Raw genomic sequence first — 23898 nt, forward strand, 5'->3', positions numbered from 1 at the left:
ACAGTTGGTGTATCTCAACATGTGCATAAAATAACTAACCTGTGAAAATTTAAGCTCAATCGATCGTCAAAGTTGCGAGATAATAATGAAAGAAGAAAACACCCTTGTCACACGAAGTTGTGTGCGTTTAAATGGTTGATTTCGAGACCTCAAGTTTTAAATCTGAGGTCTCAAAATCAAATTTGTTGAAAATTACTTCTTTCTTGAAAACTATGGCGCTTCAGAGGGAGCCGTTTCTCACAATGTTTTATACCATCAAGGGCAGCAATGTGCAATTTGATATGTATTTTTTTTATTGTCGACAACTGACAACTGCATTAAACACAATGTTATTTTGTTTTTGGTTGAAAAGGTTCAGCAGATTTGGGAGTATGTCTTCACATATCATCTAGTGGTTTAGATCTGCCAATGAAGGTTGTTGACATGTTTGGCTCTGGACTGCCTGTTTGTGCAATCAACTTTCAGTGGTGAGTTACTGCTATAATTAAACATTTATTTAAAATAAGTGTTAGGTTTAGTCTTTCAAAATTGGCAGAGTCTACTTCACTCATACTTACCTGTAGAGCACAATACTATTTTTGCATATTTCCCTATACCGGCAGGTAGTATCGCTAAGAATTAAATAGCGCCCTCTATTGGCCGCCCCATAGTGCAGGGTACCACGTGATCTTCCTCTTTTCTCTTAGCGCCAAGAGGGTGAGACGTTTTTTTAATTAACTAGCAAGATTTATTCTTAAAACGTCCCCATTTTTGCTTTGAGAAGCTTTCTTATAATATCCTACGACCAGTACGATTCGTGGAACTGTCGTTGTTTTGTGTTGTTTTGATTGATACAATTGTGTGAGAAGAAAATGAAGCGTTTTGGGAGGACAAAGTCTGTCGTAACTGAGGGAAATTACCACCCCCTCGGGACAGTCCGAGTCCTCGGTAGGCTGTGTCGGCGACACTAGTTGCCGTCCCAGTCTACCGCCCAGCACCCACAGCCACTGTCGGCTGCGGGTTCTGGCAGTCCCACTGGTGATGTCGGGGGGCCGAGTACTCGGTCCCCGGCATCGGCCAAAGATAGTGGGACTGGCAAGGCTGTGTCCAAGGGGCGGGTTACCCGAGCCCCCAAGACGGAACTTAAGCCTAAGAAAGGTCATGTAGGTAAGCAAGACAGTGTACCGGGTCTGATGCTTGCCACCGACCAAACCCAGAGTACCGGGCAGCCCATTGTGGCTAGCCGTCATGGCTCAATGGGTTCTGGCCTCTCGGGCCCCCCTGGCAAAGTGCAATACAGCACGGGTGACCGGGGCGGGTTGTTAACCGGGTTCCCGGACCGTGCAGCGCCCGCCAACCCGATGGGTGTATGGGCACCGCGGGCCGGGGAGGGCTAGACGGACTGTTGTCCCCAAGCGGGTGACGCTCGGACGGGCGCTCCACGGCATCGGTTTTCCGGTGTTCGGGGGTGCCCGTTCTTCAGCCACCTGACGTGTCTTCGGTTACTCAAGACAATACGTCACACAGGGGCGAAAGGAATAAGAATTCGCGGCGTGCGCGCCGCTCTTCCTCCAGTAGCTCGAGTTCGGATCAGTCTGCCCACGGCAAACGCCGTAAGGGGGAAGACTTGATGACAAGGTCTGATCTTTTTCAAGCATTTCAGTCCTTTACGGCATCCCTGACTGGCCTCCCTGACCACCCCCCAACCATCGGTCATTGGCCATGGTTGGTTGAGGGCGGTACAGCGGGATTTACCGCACACGGTTAACCGTGCTCCGGCCTCCCAGCAGGCGTTGAGCATCCACCCATTTTTCGACCAAGGGGGGGCCTCATGTACAGGGCCAGGACACCGCTCTTACGAGTTCACACGGCTCCCGATCCCCGGTGTCGACCCATGTGTCTCGCTCCGGCGAGTGGGCTGGGGAGGACGAAGCTGCAACGTTTATCCATAGCGGAGACAGAGTTGCGCTTGGTACAGCAGGACATTGTGAAGGTACTAGATCTCCCCACTGTTGACGAGTCGCCGTTACCGACTAAGAAGTCTTTCAAACGCCGCACGGGGTCCGGGGGCAGGAAGGGATAAAGTTTTTCCCCAACTGCCGCTGGATGAAATGTGCATTGATCGGATGCAAGCAATCAGCAATTCCAAATGGCGTCCAGATTCATCTCTTGAGAGTGAATACTACCAGTTTCCTCAAGCGGACTTCGAGGAGTGCTGCATGACTCAGTGAAGGAAAAATTAGTCGCTGATAAGATAAGTTTGAGGAGACCTTGAAGAAAGTCGATGTCGCTTCTAGATTTGGTATGCGGTCAACATCATTTTTGCTGCTCTTGACCGAATACTTGGCCATGGGGTGCGAAGAGGACAGTGATGTTCCCAAGGACATGTTGCGGGCGGCCTTTCACTGCCTTGACCATGGGCTTAGAACAGCACTAGACCAGTTCGCACGAGTAACGACATTAGCGACACGTGCTCGTCGGTGCAACGCACTCGACGCCCTTTTTCTCCCGTCTCCGGGCGCTCGCAAGAGGTTTGAGGCCCTCCCCTTGGCGGGCGGAGATTTGTTTGCAGGGAAATTCGAGGAGCTGATGCAGGCGGAGGACAAGCGGCTTAAGGCTACTGAGAAAATTAACCTTAAGAAGCCGGCGGGCCCATCCACCAAGCCATCTCAGGCTAGGGTAAGCCTTCATTCGTTATCCCTCAGCGTAAACTGTTCAAGCCCGCACGCAGTGCTTTTCGGCACCGGGCAGCCAGCTCGGCGGGGACGCGTACCACGCAACCCCAGACGTTTGCTTGACAACAGCTCAGCTGCCGGTCGTGGCTTCCGAGCACCGGCCCCCCGCTACCCGGGGGCTGGCGGAAGTGACGTGTCAGACTCGCGGCAGCCTCCCATCGTCGGACACGTGGGGGGGCCGCCTTCGCGACTTTGCGGGGTCCTGTGCTCAGGTGACCTACGACCGATGGGTGCTCAGTACAGTTGATTGCGGCTATGCGATCGAGTTCACTGGCACCCCTCCGTCGGAAATGTTAGTTCGGCAACGCCGATCCCGACCGACCCGAAACAACGCCTTCTCTCGAAGGGGAGATAACATCCCTCATCAAGAAAAGGGCGGTTCATGTTCTTCAATCGGGCGAAATAGGGTCGGGGTTTATGTCGACCTTGGCCGGCACTTGGCGTTTAATCCTAAACCTCAAGCCTCTGAACAAATTTATTCGCCCCAGGCGGTTTCGGATGGATACTCTCCAAATTACATTAGAGTCCATCTGGACGCCGGCGTGGGCGGCAAGTCTGGACTTGAAGGAAGCTTACCTTCCTGTTCCTGTCTGCCGAGAGCACTGGAAATTCCTTCGGTTTCAATACAAAAATGTCCGATACAAATTCTCAACGCTCCCGTTCGGCCTCTCCACCTCCCCTCGGGTCTTCTTAAGATTAGTGAAGGTGGTAGTGGCCGCCCTGCTGAGGCGGGGGGTGTCGGTGTTTACCTACCTCGACGACTGGTTGATCGTGGGTCAATCCCGGGCCTCCACGGAAGCGGCTTTCGCGCTAATGTGGCGTCTAAAAGCCGAGCTGGGGTTTCTCTAAACATCCCAGTGCCCGACTTTTCTAGGGGCGTCACTGGACCTTCGGGTCGGCTGGCCCACCCCTCGATGGAACGCTTGGTGAACCTCAAACAATGCGTTTCTCTCTTTTTGGCAACGCCGGGGGCCCCGGCTCGGGCTTAGCTCCGGCTGTTGGGGCTCATGACCAGCATGGTGGACGTCATAAAGTTTTGCAGGCTTCGTATGAGGCCGATACATCTCCACCTGCTTTCCTCTTACCGACCCAGTCGCAACACCATCAGTCATTTGGTGCCGACTTCGGCGTGGCTGGACCCACACCTCCAGTGCTGTGGCTCGACGACCTCTTGGGGGGTCGAGTTTTCCGAAAGGCCCGACCATCATTGACTGTCACAACAGACGCGTCTCTGTCAGGCTGGGGGGCTACCCTGTGCCAATGCTAGGTGGCCGGGTGTTGGGGCCCCGAGCACAGTTCGGCCCACATCAATGTACTCGAGCTGCTAGCAGTGACCTACGCTCTCGAGTGTTTCCGGAGGGTGGTAGTTGGCCAGGCGGTGTTGGTTCAATCCGACAACACCACCGTCTTGTCATACATCAACCACCAGGGGGGGACTCGGTCCCCCCAGTTGTGCGCATACACCTGGGAGCTGCTCCACTGGTGCATGCACAACGAGGTCTCGCTGACGGCGATTCATCTCCCGGGCGAGGAGAACGTCACAGCGGATGCTCTGTCCAGGGGGTGGATCCACCCCACAGAGTGGACGCTGCATCCTCAGGTTGCCCAACTGTTGTTCCAACTGATCGACCGCCCACACGTCAATCTGTTCGCTTCAAGCATTAACCACCAACTCCCGACGTACTGCTCGAGGGGTCCCGACCCCAGTGCTTGGCGGAGGGACGCTCTGGCTGTCCAGTGGGACGGGCTTCTAGCGTATGCTTGCCCCCCGATCTCGCTTCTTGGGATGTTTGTGTCCTGGCCTCCGGTACGGAGGCTGGTACCTGCATGGGACCTTTTTAGCATTCTAACCACGCTAACGGGACCGCCTTATGAACCAATGGCTAGCACAACACTGTTGCAACTATCCATTAAATTGACTTTCTTGTTAGCCGTGGCTACGTCAAGGCGTTGCAGTGAGCTTCACTCCCTGATAACCGAGCCAGGCCACATCCGGTGGGAACCGGGTGGGGTTCGTCTGATACCCGCGACGGGTTTTCTGACCAAGAACCAGTCGGACATGCTTTTGCATCCAGATATCTTTGTCCCACTCGTCGGTCCGGAAGGACAAGCTATGGTGCCCAGTCAGGGCACTTAAGTGGTATGTCAGCCGAACGGAACCGCTTCGTAACCACCCACAGTTGTTTGTTACGTCGACGACGCCGCATGGCCCGGCGTCTTGGGACATGATTACACGATGGCTTGTCGCAGTGATACGCTCAGACGCGAACGTGCCAACGTCGGAGAGGGTTAACGCCCATGAAATTCGGGCGGCCTCCACATCATGGGCATTTTTTAAAGGTGTTTCTTTGAGTGATATTACACAGGCAGCCTGCTGGAAGACCCCAAATACATTCACAGACTGTTATTTGAGGGATGTACTCCAGACTGAGGGCAGAGCGGGGAGGACGGTTCTAGTGGCTGCTAGCAGAGCGTCAACCCAGCCAGGAACCTCCCACCAATAGGTGAGTTCCCATTTTGCTCATTGTTCTCTGATCATTGATTCTGTGTTTTTATTGTGAATACCATTATATAACATGGGTTACTATAATGTAACTGTTTTCACTCCCGTCGTTGGCATGTACGCGCCGCCGGGTTTGATTTCGCAGTCAGGCGTTCAGGGGCGCAATATATTACCCTGACATCTCGCATACCCACCACCAGTACTCGGTGCGAGTCTATGCAAAAATAGTATTGTGCTCTACAGGTAAGTATGAGTGAAGTAGACTCCCCCCCCCCCCACAGAAGTGTTGGCGGGGTCTACGAGGGAATACTTACCTGTAGAGCATCCCTCCCTCCGTCCCCACGGTTCTCGATGTCTCGGGGTTCCATAATTGGTGCACAAGAAGATCACGTGGTACCCCTGCGGGGCACTTTGGGGTGGCCAATAGAGGGCGCTATTTAATTCTTAGCGATATTACCTGCTGTTATAGGGAAATATGCAAAAATAGTATTGTACTCTACAGGTAAGTATTCCCTCGTAGACCCCGCCCACACTTCTGTGGGTGGGAATATAGTGTGTGTAATGTGTTGAAGATATTGAAAATTGTTTGAGGGATAAAGACTAGTCTGACACTATATCAGAGATGCCAAGTCCAGAGGCCAGCTATGCGTGAGATTTTTCTAAGCTCTGCAAATTTGCGCTCTGTGTGTACGGCAGCTCAAGTTGATGATTCTGATAAACTGCGTGCAATCTGAAGATTGTGCAAACTTTGTAGATTGCGTTTTTTGTACACACGAACGAGATTTGGCAATGCATTGTCATTATTTTTTAAAATTTGTTTTCCCCAGTCTGGCCCCAATGCGTGAGAAAATGGTTACTGTGCGTGTGAGCATGAGACAGAGCCAAAATGCGTGAGTCTCAAGCCTAATGCGTGAGACTTGGTAATTCTGCTACATTTTTGGCATGGCAGATCCTGAAGGCAATATAAATAAGTGGCTTGTATAGGGATGCAAGCTAGATCAGAACGGACATGTTTATCACCAAAAACAAACTTTCAAGGAAGTTGAATAGATTAATGATGTACATGTATCATCCTGGCAATATGTATGTAGTCAAGAAACTTCAAATATTTCAAATAGTGTAGCCTTAAGATGACATCACGTGCCAGGTAATGACGTCATAATGACATCCTTGTTTTCTGATGATCATTGCACCATTGCTTTTTATCACTAAAAGTTTCATTGCAATTGCTCTTTAGGAACTATGCAAAAGGTCACGCAGAACAAATCGTACGTTTTTTCAATGACTTCCAGTAGTCTGAAACAGACAAATAAATAAAGTATTTAAACAAACTTTTAATGAGAACAAGAGCTGTTTCACTGCGCTGCGCTTCGAAACAGCTAAAAAATAATAAAAATCTTGACATAAACAAATGTGTTTCGACAGTAGGTCAGAACAGCTACATTCGTGCAATAATGACGTACACTTTTTTAATGACTTCCGGTAGTCTGGAAAAGACAAATAAATAAAATATTTAAACAAACTTTGAACGAATACAAGTGCTGTTTCGCTGCGCTGCGCTACAAAACAGCTTTAACAAAATAAAAATCTTGACAAAAACAATAGCTGTCACAGTGAAATACAGCTATTACATACAGTATTTCCTGCACAATGTGGGACTATGGGTATGTTCAGACAGCATAGTAAGTTAGACCCAAACCGGTTTAACTTTGACAAGCAGTGGGTGGTGGTCGTAAAAATAAAAACCCAATGCGTTCAGACAGCACCGATCCGGTTTATCTTCAGTTTTAAGAGGTCAAAGTAGTGCGCCGAGATACTGCTGCTGAGTGCCCTCGATGATCATCATCAGAACATGTTATTGGATAAAAACGGCTCAATCGAACGCGGAAATTAGTTTTACCGCTGGGAGGATATGAGCACTTAAAAAAACCAAACATGACTGTTAAACAAAAATGAACTAAACAAACAAAACATGACTTTAATTTACAGTGTAAAGTGTAAACAATATGGATACAAAAAAACGCTGAGAAAACTCACCAAAATAGCATCCATATTCCATGAAACAGAACACATTTGATTTTTGTGTTTTCACCACCGGTTCTGATTTAATTAATTCATAGTTTTTACCTTTGTCGATTGGAAGTTGCAATCTCTCAAAAGCTGGTGCTGCGATTTTTATTCGGATTCGTTCATAAACACACGTGCAAGTTACGTAAATGGTAGGCCTGGGCGAATTATTCGAATATCCGGTTAATGGCGAATAGGTTTTCCTATCCGTAACCGCGAATGCCTTTTTTTTCTTAACCGGATATCCGCATAGGGCGCGAATAGCTATTTATAAACCGGATAGTTCTGTAATTACAACCAAGTAACCGGATATTCTTTAATATCCGAATATCCGCGGACGTCGGGCGACAACTGACATGAATGTTTTGTCTGAATCCTAATGAAACTTCTATTAAGACAGCATAAAACAGCATAAATTAAGTATTTAACTATGCTCACCTCCGTGAAGAGTCAAAACAATGACATTTCTGACGTAATTTGTTCAAAGATTACAAAAGTTTTCCTTCACGTAGAGTCATCCACGATCAAAAGAAAAAGCAAATCGCCATCTTTAAATTAGATCCGGTCATTTTTATGAATGAACCGAGTGACACTGTCTAAAACTAATATCAATCCGCCCAGAAGATCTCATTCACAAACGAACAGCGTCCTCTAGCGACAAAAAAAATATTTTTCTAAATATTTTTTTATTTTTATTTTTTTTATAGCGCCCTCTAGCGGCGAAAAAAACTATTCGAATATCCGGTTAATTTCGGATAGTTGGCCAGCGGTATCCGAATAACAAAATTTCACTATTCGCCCAGCACTAGTAAATGGTACATGCACTTTTCAGTATTTTCCTAACCTTCCCAACAACATGGTGATTGCTGGCTAAGGGAATTTCCCCTACACACAGCCTCCCACCCATGGCAGTTCAATCTCGTAACGGTGGCGGCAATAGAAAAGCACATCCTCGGGATCGGTGATGGATGACTATGGGATATCAGAGATTGATCGCTGTGCATGTGAGAAGCATTAAGAAATGCTCTTTCGCTGCGGTCGTAGTATATGCATGAAAAAAAGTTTCAATTTATTGTAGGACACACAACAAAACACGCTTGGGAAAATATAATTTGGTTGAGAATCCAGAGAGTTTCGCCAACTCGGTAAGCAGCAATATAGTGCTTCACCCACAATACCATCATGAATACAAGCACTCCGGGTCCCGGGCTTGTGCATTGCACTGCACAAAGGGTCATCTGTTGACACTATTGGTAATTACTCAAAATAATTTATATCATAAAACCTTTCTTGATTACGAATAATGGGGAGAGGTTGATAGTATACAAATATTGACTGCTTCGAGTGCTATGGTTAAAACATATGACTCCCGAGGTGATCCACGGAGCGTTCTATTTTCCCGAGGCGAAGCCGAGGGAAAATAGAACGCTCCGGAGATCACCGAGGGAGTCATAGTTTTTAACCATTGCACGAGTAAAAGCAGTCAATATTTGTTTTATAACACCCCAAACATTTCTAAAACCTGTATTATTATTATTAAGTTACAGACCTGAATGCGACGCGAACACAGATTGCAAACACTTTTACCTACTGTGTTGCATGTAGTGTCGGACAATCCGAAATGGTTACAGACTATTAATTTATCATCCTCGTACACGCAACGGACGTCTGGGTACTGCACGCCGTGTGCTAGTCTGTCGGACTAGCGCACGGCGCCATGTGCTAGTCTTCGGACTAGCGCATGGCAAACCGACGCTCTATCACACGGCCGTCGTCTAGCAAAACTAAGACATGTCATGTGACGCGCTCTAAACCAATGAGCAGGCACAATACTTGCGAGGGGTGTTATAATATAAAACATTGTGGGAAACAGCTCCCTCTGAAGTGACATAGTTTTTGAGAAAAAAGTAATTTTACACGAATTTGTTTTCGAGACATCAGATTTAGAATTTGAGGTCTCAAAATCAAGCATCTGAAAGCACACAACTTCTGGTGACCAGGGTGTTTTTTTCTTTCATTATTATCTCAAATTTTCACAGGTTTGTTATTTAATGCATATGTTGAGATACACCAAGTGAGAGCACTAGTCTTTGAAAATTACCAAAAGTGTCCACTGTCTTTAAAAGATAAACCTGCATTGATTAGGACTTAGACTGCCCCTTTTTTCGCGTTCAGACGAACCGGTCTAAGTTGAGTTAGACCAACTTACGTACGACGTGTGAACGACCTCTATTTTTGAATTATGAGACCTAATCCTTTTATACCACCATGTAATGTTTTACCAGGTGCATTAGGGCAAACACCTTCTCTTTACGATAAATAAGTGCACTTGGTTATTTTACGTGCGTTACACAACACACTGGACCAACGGCTTTAGCAATGGTTAAGTGTCTTGCTTAAGGACACAGGTGTCTCTACTCTCGAACCCGCACTCTGCTGAACACCAGAGCTTGAGTCCAGTGCTCTTAACTGCTAGGCCATGACACGGCACATAATTATCCAATGTGGAAATCGACCCACAGGTTCCTGCTCATTTTTCTTAGCTTAAATAAGTCTAGTTACTGTTGATATGATGGGTATTTTTACTCTAAACATTGCGATGTGATTTGAACCTAAATCCTAGTAACAATGGGTAACTTTGTTTTTGCAGCCTCGGTGAATTAGTGAAACACAAAGAGAACGGGTTAGTCTTCAATGATGCCCAGGAATTGTCACAACAGTTGCAGGTAAGTCATAATGTGACAGCATCAATTACTTAGTAAAGTGCACAATTTCCAACCAAATTTTACAAAAATAAATTAATAATACCAACTTTGTGTGCTAAATAAGACCTGTTTTACAGAGTCAACATCAGTAGAATATGTCTCAAAGAATTTGTTTACATTTGTATTGGTCTTTACATCCATTAAACAACTTGTAATTATGACACCCTTTAAATAAGATCAAGGGCAAGAATGCAAACAGAAAAGGGGCTTGCCTACAGGACATGAAAGCAAAGTGTGTGTCACAATTATTCTGGCAAATAAAGTCAAAAACTGAAAGGCTCGAATATGTTATGTACGAGAAGCACAACCGAAGTGAAGTGCGAGCCGAATACAAGGTATGGTTGTCATTTTACGAGGACTTGCTCAAACAGAATAGCGAGTACTGCACCTTGTTGTCTAAAGAAGATCTTCAGGAGTATATGGAGAACATATGGGACAACAAAGATACTTACCTGAAGAACTTTAAAGTATATTACTCCGACTGGGAAGCAGCCCGCTCACAACTGGAGTACGATGTTGGGAACCAAAGCAAGCAGCATCATACATGTACCTAGAACATTGACAACATGACCAGTGTTTCACGCACGAGTGGAAGACGCTCACGAGCTTCCATTGCCAGCGCTGTATCAGCGGAACAAGAGAAAGCTGTTTTGGAAGCAAGAATGAAGACACTAAAGAGAAAACAAGAGATTGAGATGGCACGACTGAAATTGCAACTGGAAGAAGAGGAGCTGAATTTGAACACAGAACTGAACATTGTACAGGCAAAGGAAAAGGTTTTGGACAGTTATGAAGTGCAGTCATCTCCATTTAGATTTAGGGATTCAAATTCAGACAGGCAGTCAAATAATGATGTATCCTTTGTAGCAAAACAGAATAAGCAGTCAGACAGGGTAGACCAGACAAATAATGGTCAATATGCACTAAATGTGAATGCTCATTGTTTTGAACCAGAGAGTTATGACAAAATTTGTAGTGTACAAACACATAGTAAACAGAGTTGTCTTAATTCACCATGTCATAGTGAAGTTGTACCAGTGCCATTGCATGTCAATAACCAGTCTGTTTCAGGTACATGTAGCAAAGCTGATGAGCACTGTGTCAACCGAAGTGTAAGTGACATGTCAGGGGACAACATTCTTCTGGCTGTTGTCAGGCAACTGAAAAGACCAACCCACGAGATCAAGCGCTTTAGTGGGGAACCTACGGAGTACCGCAAATTCATACGGCAGTTCAACACCAAGGTAACAGTTCACACTGAAAACGATGATAAACGAATGAGCTATCTTCAACAATTCACCAATGGAGAGGCAAATAAAGTTGTCTCTGGTTTTAGCCATCTTCCTGCTGAGCAAGGATACCCCACAGCTCTCAGAGAATTGGAGTCAAGGTATGAGATGTACAACTCATGGCACACTCCTTCATTAAGAAAGCACTTGCATGGCCATGTATTCGCCCAGACAACCCTAAGGCACTTGATGAATTCTTGATTCTGTTAGTTGAATGTGAAAATGCTGTGAAATGCATCGAAGCTGTGAAAGTCCTTGAGTACCCCGACAACATGAGGAGGTTGGTGGGGAAACTACCATTTTACCTCCATGGTAGGTGGAGAACTTTGTTTGGCAAACTAAAGACAAAGGTGAGACTGTCCAATTTAGTCAACTGGTTCGGTTTGTGAAAATGGAAGCAAAGATGGTGATGGATCCAATTTATGGAAGAGATGCACTGAGCCAAGATGTGAAGATTGTCACCACAAACACAAATCGTTCAAAGGGTAGTTTTGCAACAGAAGTTTCAAGTGTTGAATACGAGCAGCAGAAACATCAGACAACAAAGAAGTAGTCAGGGCGTGTATATATTGTAATGATTCCAGTCATCTAACCGACAAGTGCAAGCGTCTGTTTAGTCAGCCTTTTTCAGAAAGGACAGAGTTTGTAAAAACCAAGGGTCTGTGTTATGGATGTCTCAAGCGTGGTCATCTGAGTAAAGATTGTTACTACAGATCCACTTGTGACATTTGCAAGCGTCGACACCCAACCAGCCTTCATGATGAGGACAAAGTTCTCAACCCCGAGTCAAATCCCAATCCAGATGGCGTAAATAGAGAATGTGCAAATTTCACAAAGCGCTCAGGTGGAAATACGAGGGCCGGTACACAAGGTCAATTTACTTTGGCAATTGTACCAATTAAAGTCAGATTGAGAAATGGTACCAAAGCTGTACACACGTATGCATTCATGGATCCGGGAAGCACCGTCTCCTTCTGTAGTGAGAGACTAGCAGAACAGTTGGGCGTAAGTGGACCACGTAGGTCCATTTTTTTGGACACCATGGGAAAGTCCTACTCCATGAAAACGAATCGCATCGATGGATTTACAGTCACCAACTTGGACATGAAAGATGAGGTTGCTCTTCCAACCATACTAAAGGCACAATTCAGCCTGCCAGAAATAGACGCAGACATTGGACTCTTGATAGGCAGCAACGTAGCGGATGCCTACACCCCGTTGGATCTGAAAACTGGTCCTTCGGGTACTCCTCATGCTGCGAGAACCAAGCTTGGCTGGGTGGTCTGGAATGTGATAAGAGAGAATGATCAAATGCAGTGTGACAAGGGTTACAGTTTTTCTGTGAACAAGACTGAGGTCACAGCAATATCAGAAGTAGAACAGCTCAAGCATCAATGGCCTCAGGAAGATACAGATTTGACCAAGTTACTAGATGATGATGTGGAAGTTGAGAAAACAGTAAGGACGACCACAGAGAAATCGATCAATCCGATTGACAGACTTCTGGAGCACGATTCAGACAGAGCCAGACTGAAACGCGTCCAAGATAGAGTGGCTGCAAGCGAGACGTTGGAACGGCCATCAGTGAAACAAGAGTTGGAGCAACAAGAACCCAATCCGGTGCTCCACTCTCCAAATCCTGAATCAGACAAGAGCAGAGACCGAGAAACTCCTGCCAAATAAGTTCCTGAGCTGGTGGATGGCTGTGTACGTGTTGATGGTTGAATTGGAGGAGCAGATCTCGACTTTGAGTCAAGACACCAGCTTGGACCCAGTTTATTTGACAAGCGAGACAAGTACTTTGCAGATGCCTTTTGGAACAGGTGGAAGAAATGGACCAACCCAAAATGTAATGTGGCTGTGGGAGATGTTGTGTTGGTAGTAGACCCGACTCCCATAAATACCTGGGCACTGGGGAGAGTACTTGAAGTCATGAAGGATAAACATGGATTAGTCAGAAGTGCCAACACCATCAAGTTTGTCGCGAAACAAGCAAGAGACATGCGCGTGTGGTACGTGGTACATCCCCTATACGGTCACCCCACACAGAGAAAACGACCCGCTCCACACAGACAAAAAGCACCTACATGTACTCGTACATGTGTTATTTGATTGTGAAATGACTTTTGACCTTTGAACCTTACGTTGTTTTTTCTTACGTGGACCATGTGCTATTTTGAGACTGTTGTCATCTTGAGATCGCGCTCTATCTACAGCTGTTTGCTGAGTTTTAATTGCACGTTTATAACTCCAAATACACCATGCCAAACTGCGTGGGTGCGTGTGGGCGGTATGCATGGTAAAACACAGAACGCCTGCTAAAGGGTTAAGAGCAATTGCAATGAAACTTTCAGTGATGGCGCAATGGTCTGCATATTACATTGACATTATGATGATGTCATCACCTGTCATGTGAGTCATCATAAAGCTAGACTGTTTTAAATATTTAAAAATCCATATCAAATCAGCCACAAGAGACTGGCGGTTTCTGTTTGCGGGATTGGGTAGGGATAAATAAGTTATTATTATGAGTGCGTGTGACTTTACATGACATTTATTTCTGGTCGACTCAGGTCAAAACCAGAAGTGCCTTGTAATTCAAAAGTGAACAAAGTTATGAAGTTGCTTTCAGCAATGTTAGTGGCCAACAGGGGTGGGCAGCTAAAAAAAAAATACCGACGTCATGATTAACAAGAGCGCCCTCTAGCGGCAGGTTGAAAACTGTTAAAAATTGACTTTTTGAAGATGTATTTGGTGAAGTTTTGTGTAATCACTTCAAAAATTATACAGACGTTGACAGTCAGGCAGGCACCATATTTGTGAAGTTTCAGATCAATGTTGTCATCATGGGTCATGTGACCCCAGCAGGCACACAACGTCTTTCTGACATCATATTATGGTTGATTTTGAGTTGCGGCGTCAGATTACCAAAAAGTGACTAAAATACAACGTCAGATTGGCGACAAGAATCGAACGTAAATTAATAACGTCGTATGGACGTCGTAAGATGGTCATGACTATGATAACTAAAATGTAACCGAAAATGAACGTTACATTCTAGGTAGATTTATAACTTAATAGTAACGTCATTGACCAGACGTTGCTTAGACGTAATTTTATTGTCATAGTCTAACCATCGTTTTATTACAACAGTCTGATCATATTAAGACGTCGCATTAATGTTTGTATTTTAACCAGATAGTAACGTCATTGAGCAGACGTTGCATAGACGTCTTTTGTATGTCCCTTTGTAACCATAAATATATTACCATAAGCCGACCATAAACAAACGTCATATTATTATTGTTTGTATTATAACCAGTAAGTAGCGTCATTATATTTTGGTCAACCTGTGACGTCATTATGATGTCATAATATGTACATCAGTAGTCTACTTCACTCTACTGACCGGTAGAGTCGAATTACTAATTTGCATATTCCCTATGCCGCGAGGCAGAAATGCTAAGACTTTCACACACAATAGCGCCCTCCACCGTCCTACCCATAACGCCCCGCAACATGCCCGTCATGGAGTCGTCCTCTTTTCTCTTAGCCGCGAGTGGGTGAGGTTGTGTTTTAAATCTGTTCCACAGTTCAACCGTTGTCTAAACCTTTCCTCGCTAAGAGTGCTTAAAAAGACTAGAGTTGTAGTTGTTGTTGTAGTGAGTTGTGAAATAAACTATAGTTTGATTTCGTTGATAAAATAATGAGTAGCGTAAAGAAACTGGGGTGGGCTTCAGCTGTCACTACTGGGGTAACGTCCGTTTCCCCGGGACAGTCGGAGCTCTCGGGGGGCTGCGCCGGCGACACTCCGTCGCCCGGCTTGCAGTCCTCCAGCCAGCCGATGCAGCCTCTGTCGGCTGCGGCGGCCGGAATACCCATCGATCAAAGAGGGGTTGCTTCCCGCTCCCCCTCTTCGGTCAGTGTGCGTGGGTCGACCCAGTCGAAGGTCAAACGCCCTGGCAAGGCCAAGAAAACCGGTGCCGGGGCAGCGACCAAGAGAGGAAGGGCGAAAGGTGGCTCCGTTCCGGAGCGCGCCGCCCACTCTCTCAGCACCGCCTCGGGGTCTCTAAAGCCGGAGGGCATCCCCCCTCCGCACGGCTCAGAATACCCAGCCCGCACCGACACTGTGGATTCCCCCACGACGGTTGGTGACGGCCTTTTGCGAGGCTTTAAGACCCACAAGGCACCCGCCCATGCCATAGGCTGTGGGGCGCTGGCCATGGGGAGAAGGATTATGGGTGCGGAGTCGGGTGCCTGGGACTCCCCCGGGATACCCCACTCACAGGGCCAGCCCTCGTCTTCGGGTTTCACCCGTTGTTCGGGCATCCCTGTCACTCAGGTTTCCTCAGAGAGAGCCTCGGATTCGTCCCGTGAGCGGGTACCGAATAAGCGGCAGAGGACCAGAAAAGACCGTCATCTTCGGTCGTCTGACGACTTCTCACCTGACGGCCATAAGAAGCATCATCGGGGTAGCGAGCCGCTATCCCGAGACGAATTCCTCACGGCTTTCCAGACCTTAGCGGCCTCAATATCCGGCCGGCGCGAGGTTCAGGAATTTTCCCAGTTTTCGTGGCGCGTACACCCAGCCCGACCAGTCCGGTCATGGCTGGGTGCGCCAGGATCGAGGCAGCGTACCGTGCACGGTCAGCCGGCCACCGGCCTCCCCTCCCAGCCACCGTCCCACCGTCACCTGACCGCAACGAGGGCATTATGTCGGCATCCTCTTGCACGGCCTACCCCAAGCGGGCGGATTTATATTACCGATTTCCCCCCGGGGATTTCGATTAATATTTTTCGACCCCGGTCCTACCGGACTCCGCAGCAGACAAGCTGACCGCAGACAGGGGGTCAACCTCTTCCAAACTCCCCTTCACCGACAAAGCGCGGTGGAAGATGGAGGAAGTAGTCAGGAAGATAGACTCAGCATCGTGCTTTGGCATGCGAACATCGTCTTTTTTGCTCCTCTTGTCTGAGTACCTCACGCTTGCCGGCGACGAGGACTCGATCCCAGCGGACATGATGGTGGCGGCCCTCCATTGCCTGGATAATGGCCTGCGCACTGTCCTAGATCAATTTACGAGAGTATCCACCCTAGCAACATCTGCCCGTAGGGCAAACGTCCTAGACGCTCTGTTCCTACCGTCCGTCGGGGCTCGCAAACGACTTGATGCGCTCCCCCTACCGGCGGCAAGGAAAGGCAAGCAAGCCTCCTTTGTGATTCCACGTAGGCGCCCACAGAGACCCGCCGGTGGCGGTTTTCGTGGGAACCAAGGACCGCCGATCGCACGCACGTTGGCCCAAGGCCAACAGCGGGCCCAGCCGGGCCGTGGTTTTCGTGCGTCCGCCCCCCGGTATCCCGGGGCATGGCGGAAGTGACCTCCCGGTCTCAAGGCGACCTCCCGCCGACGGACCCGTGGGGGGCCGCCTTCAGGAATTTTTGGGGTCCTGGGCTCAGATCACGTCCGACAGATGGGTTCTCGAGACAATCGAGTGCGGCTACGCACTCGAGTTCACGAGGACCCCCCCGTCGGACATGCGTGTTAGCTAGCGAGCCGTGCACGCCGTGTTAGCACGGCCAGTTGGGCTGAAAACACGGGCAAAAATTTGATGCACGGCTTGGGTGAAGCCGTGCTGTCTAATAATTTCAGTGAAAATTACTGAACTTCTTTTATTATTTTTTTGTTGTTGAACAGTTTAAAAACAGCAGTGAGTAAAATTAGATTTGGTTTTACCAGATTTCCTTCTTCTTTTTGAATCAAAATTTCAACGACGCAACCATAAAACAATCGCTCGAAGTTGCCTCGAAAACGCTGACCACATTGCGACCACACAAAACACAACGCACAAACCACACATTACACAACGCACGTGCAAATTACATTACACAACGCAAGCGAGACACGCAGACTTCGCAACATGAACTCCATGCACGCGTGGTATGATAGAGGCAAATTCACACGCGTTTTCGTTCAGATTATTTTAGGTACCAATCTCATCTCCACGATCCTACTAACCATCGCGCACTGGACTTTTCTACTATGACGTCAGTATCAGTAACTGAGTGACACGCGGCGCAGTGCACCTTTTACCGCATACATTCTGCAGTTGCTTTGTTGATTGGTTCCGCAGTTTTTCCCAACTCGACGGCGGCAAACATGACGATCTTTTTTCCTTCTAGAAATTCAAGGGCACATCGTGTGTTCGTTGTAGAGTTTGTTTGGAACATCGAGACTTTTTTGGATTTCAATGTTTGCATCTCTTGGGTGTTAATGCAGTTGACAAAACGATGTTTATTTTCCGCTCAAAAGATTAAAAACTGGTTCATGTTTCTTTACAAATCTCAAATCGGTTTTGCTGTAGACCTCCCAAATTTATTTTTCAATGCATGGTACGTTTTTTTGCCCAGTGGAACTACTTAAATGGCACTGTCTTTCGTAACTGTTTGTTCTTTATTCTCCGCAGACTGTTTACAAATTGCCTTTGACCCAGTTTCAACAATTAAACAACCTATAAGACTTAAACGTTATGAAAATATTAATTACCATAATCAGTCAGTTTAAATTAAGCAAACAATTATGGTACATGTAAATCACTCTTGGCATTTTGATTGGCTGCAAATACTTGTGTGAATCATTATTTTACATTAACTAATTGATTTGTTTAAAATAAATACAAAAACTATTATCAGCTTCTTGACCTTAGGCCTATAGTTCTGAAATCGAATGGACAAGAATGGATAGAAAATTTACACTAGTAAATGATAACTCTTAATTTCTTCAATACCTCTTCATTTTTTTTAGTCTTTAAGCAAAAATTTGTATCAAGAGTAACACATGACCAAAAATATTTTGTTGACTGCAAACTTGTACTGCATTATTTGTATCGCTTTTAAATAATTTCAGGCTAAATGGGTCCAAGCTCCATGGTCCAAGTAACTTAGCAGTGCTTTGAACTTGCCTAAATATTGACCCAGAAACATTTTATACAGTTTAATAATGTATAGTGGACGTTGATCACGTTTACAATTTTCGAGTTGAAAACAAAACAAAAATTAAGACAATATAGTTTACTTGTAACAGAAATAGGTACCACAAATGCATCAGAAACCACCAGAGAGCACCTACAGTAGCCAGAGCTTCCAGGGCCCTTAAGGGGGGGGGGGGGGGGAGACAGTCTTGGCGCTGCGCGCTCGTGTTGTGTGCTACGCACAATGTTTCTATTTTTTGTAGTGATTTTAGGTTGCACTCCCACTTTTTCAGTTTGCACTCCCACTTTCCAAATTCCTGGCTAAGACACTGTGGTACGGCCAACGCCCACCCCGTCCAACCCTCTCAAGCGCCGTCCCCTCGAAGGGGAGATCAGTTCCCTTCTCCTCAAACGGGCAAAACGCGTTGTCCCCGACCAGGGGACACGGACGGGGTTCGTGTCCACTTTATTCTTAGTTCCCAAGAAGGAGGCGGACGCTTGGCGACGATCCTGAATTTAAAGCCCCTAAACCGATTTATCCGCCCAAAGCGCTTCCGCATGGAAACGCTGCGGGCAATCCTCGAATCAATCGATACGCCTGCATGGGGGCGAGCTTGGACCTCGGGACGCTTACCTCCACGTCCCCATCAGGGCCGAACACCGCAAATTCCTGGGCTTCCTCTACTACGGACACTATACAAATTTGGGGTGCTCCCCTTTGGACTGTCGACCTCCCCTCGGGTTTTCACCCGAGTGGTACGGGCGATCGGGGCAGCACTTCGGAGACGAGGACTGCTGATTTTCCAATACCTCGACGATTGGCTGATTGTGGGCTGATCACGGGAGGCAACGGACGCGGCGCTGACACTTACTTGGCACCTCACGTCCAGCCTGGGGTTCCTCATCAACACCGAGAAATCGCACCCGATCCCCTCTCAGGTGCCCACCTTTCTCGGTGCGGCTCTCGACCTTCAGAGGGGGTTAGCCCGCCCTTAGGCGGAACAGGTACAGAACCTACGTCGGTGCGTGGCCCTTTTCCTACGGTGGCGCCGGCGGTAGCCTGGCTCAAGTTACTCGGTCTTATGGCCAGCATGGTAGACCTAGTAGATTTCTGCAGGCTGAGGATGAGACCTATCCAGCTCCATCTCCTCTCCTACTTTCGGCCCAGCCGTCATTCGGTCAACCTCCCGGTGCCTACCACGCCTTGGCTGACCCCCCACCTTCAATGGTGGGTGGAGGACGCCAACCTCTTACGTGGTCGAGTGTTCCGCCCGCCCCGACCGTCAGCGACCGTCGTCACCGACGCGTCTCGACCCCCGCCAGATAGCGGGGGTGTGGGGCCCGGAACACCACTCGACCTACATCAACGTCCTGGAAATGCTGGCAGTCCGGAATGCCCTCCAGCACTTTCGGGCACAGCTAGTGGGGCAGGCCGTCCTGGTGCGCTCCGACAACGCTACAGTGGTAGCGTATATCAATTACCAGGGGGGCACCCGGTCGGCCCGGCTGTGTGCACTAGCCTGGGACCTAATCCACTGGTGCATACAGCAGGGGATCGCCCTGTCGGGGGTGTACATCCCGGGGAAGGAGAATGTCACGGCCGACGCTCTTTCCCGGGGCTGGATCGTCCCGACAGAGTGGTCCCTCCGTCCCTGTGTGGCCCAGTCGCTCTTCCTGCTTATCGACCGACCTCATGTGGATCTGTTCGCCTCTCGGACGAACAATCAACTGCTGATCTACTGCGCCAGGGGTCCCGACCCCGGGGCATGGCGGATCGACGCTCTGACTATGCGATGGGAGGGGCTGTTGGCATACGCCTACCCGCCCATCTCCCTCATTCCACGGGTGCTGACAAAGATCGTGCAGGATCACTGCAAAGTTCTCTTGATCGCCCCTTTTTGGCCCCGACAGCCCTGGTTCCCATGGCTGGTCAGGCTCCTGGTGCACAGGCCGGTAGTTCTCCCACAACGCCCGGACCTAATATACCAGCCCGGGTCCGGAGTGGTTCATCTGATTCCGAGGGACCTGCACCTGACGTGCTGGGTGCTGTCACAAGATCCCTCAGAGCAGCGGGCCTTTCGAGACGGGCTGCGGAAGTTGCCGCCCAGTTCCGAAGGGCCTCAACCCGAAGAGTTTATGACTGCCGACTACCCCATTTCTTTAAATGGTGTAGGCGGCGAGCTATTCATCCCGCCGAAACTTCTGTAGAGGAAGTCAGGGATTTCCTCCTATATCTTTTTGATAGCGGACTGGCAACGGCCACGGTGAAAAATTACCGGTCGGCCATTGCGGTAGTCCACGGAGGATTCGCCGACAGCTCGACAGTCTCGGATAACCGGGCGATTGGGCAGCTGACTAAGGGGATGTTTGTCACCTGTCCCCCTGTGCGCAAACTGGTCCCATCCTGGGACCTCTTTAGCGTGCTGTCAGCACTAACAAAACCCACTTTCGAACCACTGAGTGGGGCCACGCTGCTACATCTAACGGTCAAAGTGGCCTTTTTGGTAGCGGTCACTACACTCCCTTACAGTGGCGGCGGGGCACATCCGGTGGGAACCCGGAGGGGTCCGCCTGATCCCTACGGCGGGGTTTTTGGCCAAAAATCAATCCAGTGCTTTCGAACCCCCAGATATTTTTTTTCTCGACCTTAAAGCCTTTTCGGCGGTTGCGGCGGACAAACTTTGGTGCCCGGTACGGGGCTAAAGTGGTACATCAATCGCACAAAGTCACTCCGAACCGGCCACGAACAGCTGTTCGTGTCCACGGTTCCACCATTCCGACCAGCATCCTGCGATACAATCGCGCGTTGGATAGTTACAGCCATCCGCTCGATGGTCCAGTTCATGCCCACGAGGTACGGGGAGTGCCGGCCTCATGGGCTTTCTTTAAAGGGGTCTCCATGAGTGACATAACAAGGGCGGCGTCCTGGAAGAGCCCGTCCACGTTCTCTGACTGCTACCTGAAGGACATTCTACAGGTGGATGGGAGAGCGGGTAGAGCGGTGTTACAGGCGGCCAGCCAAGCTGCAAAGCCAGAACAAGCTCCACCTCGTCATCAGTCACGTGTTTAAGTGAGTTTTTCCACGGTAATACAGTGCTAACAATACTTATAATGTTTTGTTCACCCGTGGGACGACACCCCCTGTACGTTTTGGGCATGGACCACTATCGGGCCTAGCGGCCGCGAAGCGTTCTCTGAATTTTGAGCGCGCCGGGGTCATACGCCCCCCCTTAAGACATGCAGTAGCACTGCGTATACCCACCGCCTTTCCTCGGTGCGAGTCTATGCAAATTAGTAATTCGACTCTACCGGTAAGTAGAGTGTAGTAGACTCCCCCCCCCCCCCCCCCCCCCACAGAAGTGTGGATGGGGTCTACAAACGAATACTTACCGGTAGAGTATCCCTCCCTCCTTCCCCACATACTCGGTCCTTGGGTGCTTACATTTAGTAGGGCTCATCGAAAAGAGGACGACACCGTGACGGGCATGTCGCGGGGCGTTATGGGTAGGACGGTGGAGGGCGCTATTGTGTGTGAAAGTCTTAGCATTTCTGCCTCGCGGCATAGGGAATATGCAAATTAGTAATTCGACTCTCCGGTAAGTATTCGTTCGTAGACCCCATCCACACTACTGTGGGGGGGGGGGGATTTCGTCATATTATGGTCAGCTTGTGACAGCAATTTACCGTCACGACATCATTTGCATATTACGCAAATTTTGAGGTCAAACTTAGATGTGGTTACATACTGCAACAATTATACAACAAATTAATCGGTAATTAGATACTACAAACACATGTTTTGTTTTGTTTGTGTTAAATATCAATAGATTTTGTGATAAATTAAATGTGTGAACTAAATTTGACAGCTTAGTTCCAAAATATTAATTAAAACTACAAAACTTTAATTACAATCTATAACACCCATGAATGCAAAATTCTTGAACCGATCGGTATATATACACATGCTGTACCATTGAATAGTATATAGGTGCGGTGACTAGAGGTCGACGAAGGGAGATCAAGCGGATTGTATGTGTGCATTGTATTATGCTAATTGCTAATGTTTATAATTAAAAATAAACTAACTAATAAATAATAAATGATTTTGAACCAACGACCTCCGGATTAACGTGCCGGAGGTCGTTGGTTCAAATCCCACTCTAGTCAATTCTTTGTTCAACCCCAAAAATCATTTCAAAAAAATTTACCCAGTCAGTTTCCCTTGTGGTTTATATTGATAATAAATAATAAACATAAAATGTTGATGTAACGTCAAGTTTTGGGTATTCTGATGACGTCTAAACGATGTCATTAATTGACAATATGCCGATGTCGGTTTGTGGTCAGAAAAATTACGTTGTATCATGGTCGATAACAGACGTCCTACAAACTTTCACAGGATTTGACGGCATGTTTTGGGAAATTTGCCGACGTCTAAATGACGTTCATTTATTGACCGTCTGTTGACGTTGGTTTGTGGTCGAAAAAATTACGAAGGAAGAGGAGGAGCTCGAACGACCCCCAGAACCGCAGAGTAACAAAAGAATACTCTGACAGTGCCCCTCTCTGGCCAGTGGAAAAAGATAGGGGACCTCCAGCTGGACGGCCGATTAACGAGCGGGATTAAATCTCTTTGTACAGAACGTCTGGTACCGCCAGTCTGCGCTCTTGCCTGCTTGTAAAGTTGAGTCATTGGAGACAAGAATTGTGAATATGCACGTTTTCATTTACCGTTTGTGGTGTTTCACGGAAACATCATGGCACATTTTTACATTTTTTGTGACTTTCCGGTCACAAGCGGTGGTTCAAAATTTGGGTATTACCACACGAGGGTGGTAGGTATTCAATTGTGTTTTTCGATTTGGTGGGCACAAGTGTACACAATTTTTATCAGGTCTCAAAAAAGTTTTTTTTTTTTCTGTATTATATCCATACGACATACGACACCATAGTTGAGTGAAGAACCAAGTGCGCACGCGCAAACTCACATATACGCCAAGTCACCCATTGTCTGTATAAGGTATGTGGGTGATTACGAGGTGTCGTTAAACGACCGCGGTACCGCAGGTTCGACTTTTGAAGTCCCTTCGTTCGAGCTCCTTCTCTTCCTTCCTCCATGGTTGTATCATGGGCGATAACAGACAAACTACAAACTTTCACATAGAACCATGAGCCGACCGTCATCCAACGTCAGGATTTGATGTCGATTTAACGTTACTATGACCATCTTGTGCCTGCTTGGATGTGACATGGCATTAAAGCTTTAAAAGCTTCCTAATATATAACTATCTAAATCATTGTAAACTTTCATATCCTAAGATACTAAGTAATACTGTAAACTACTCATAATTTGAATATAATTATAAACCTTTGTAAAATGTGTAAGTTTAAATGTAGGGCAGCAATGAAATAAATGTGTGCAAATACAAATACAATACAACTAAAGGTGCACTTTTTGAAGTCGTATAACTCCCGACGTACATGTATTGGTGCTATCATGTTGAAACTTGGTAGGTTGTTAGATATTGGCAAGTTCTTGTAAATTGTGAAATGATGTTATGATGACGTCATCATATGATTTTGTGTGATTT

The 23898-nt window shown here is 47.5% G+C and overlaps 1 protein-coding gene across 1 annotated transcript in view; it reads left to right on the forward strand.

The window, feature by feature from the left end:
- The window catches only part of LOC139944553 (chitobiosyldiphosphodolichol beta-mannosyltransferase-like), a 92942-nt gene that overhangs the window by 61300 nt on the left and 7744 nt on the right, over window positions 1–23898 (forward strand). The window contains exons 8-9 of the mRNA XM_071941600.1: window positions 353–467; window positions 9935–10010. Coding sequence (XP_071797701.1) covers window positions 353–467; window positions 9935–10010 — 191 coding nt within the window. The remainder of the gene's footprint in view (window positions 1–352; window positions 468–9934; window positions 10011–23898) is intronic.

This window comes from Asterias amurensis, chromosome 11, assembly GCF_032118995.1.
Source record: "Asterias amurensis chromosome 11, ASM3211899v1".
Lineage (NCBI taxonomy): Eukaryota > Metazoa > Echinodermata > Asteroidea > Forcipulatida > Asteriidae > Asterias > Asterias amurensis.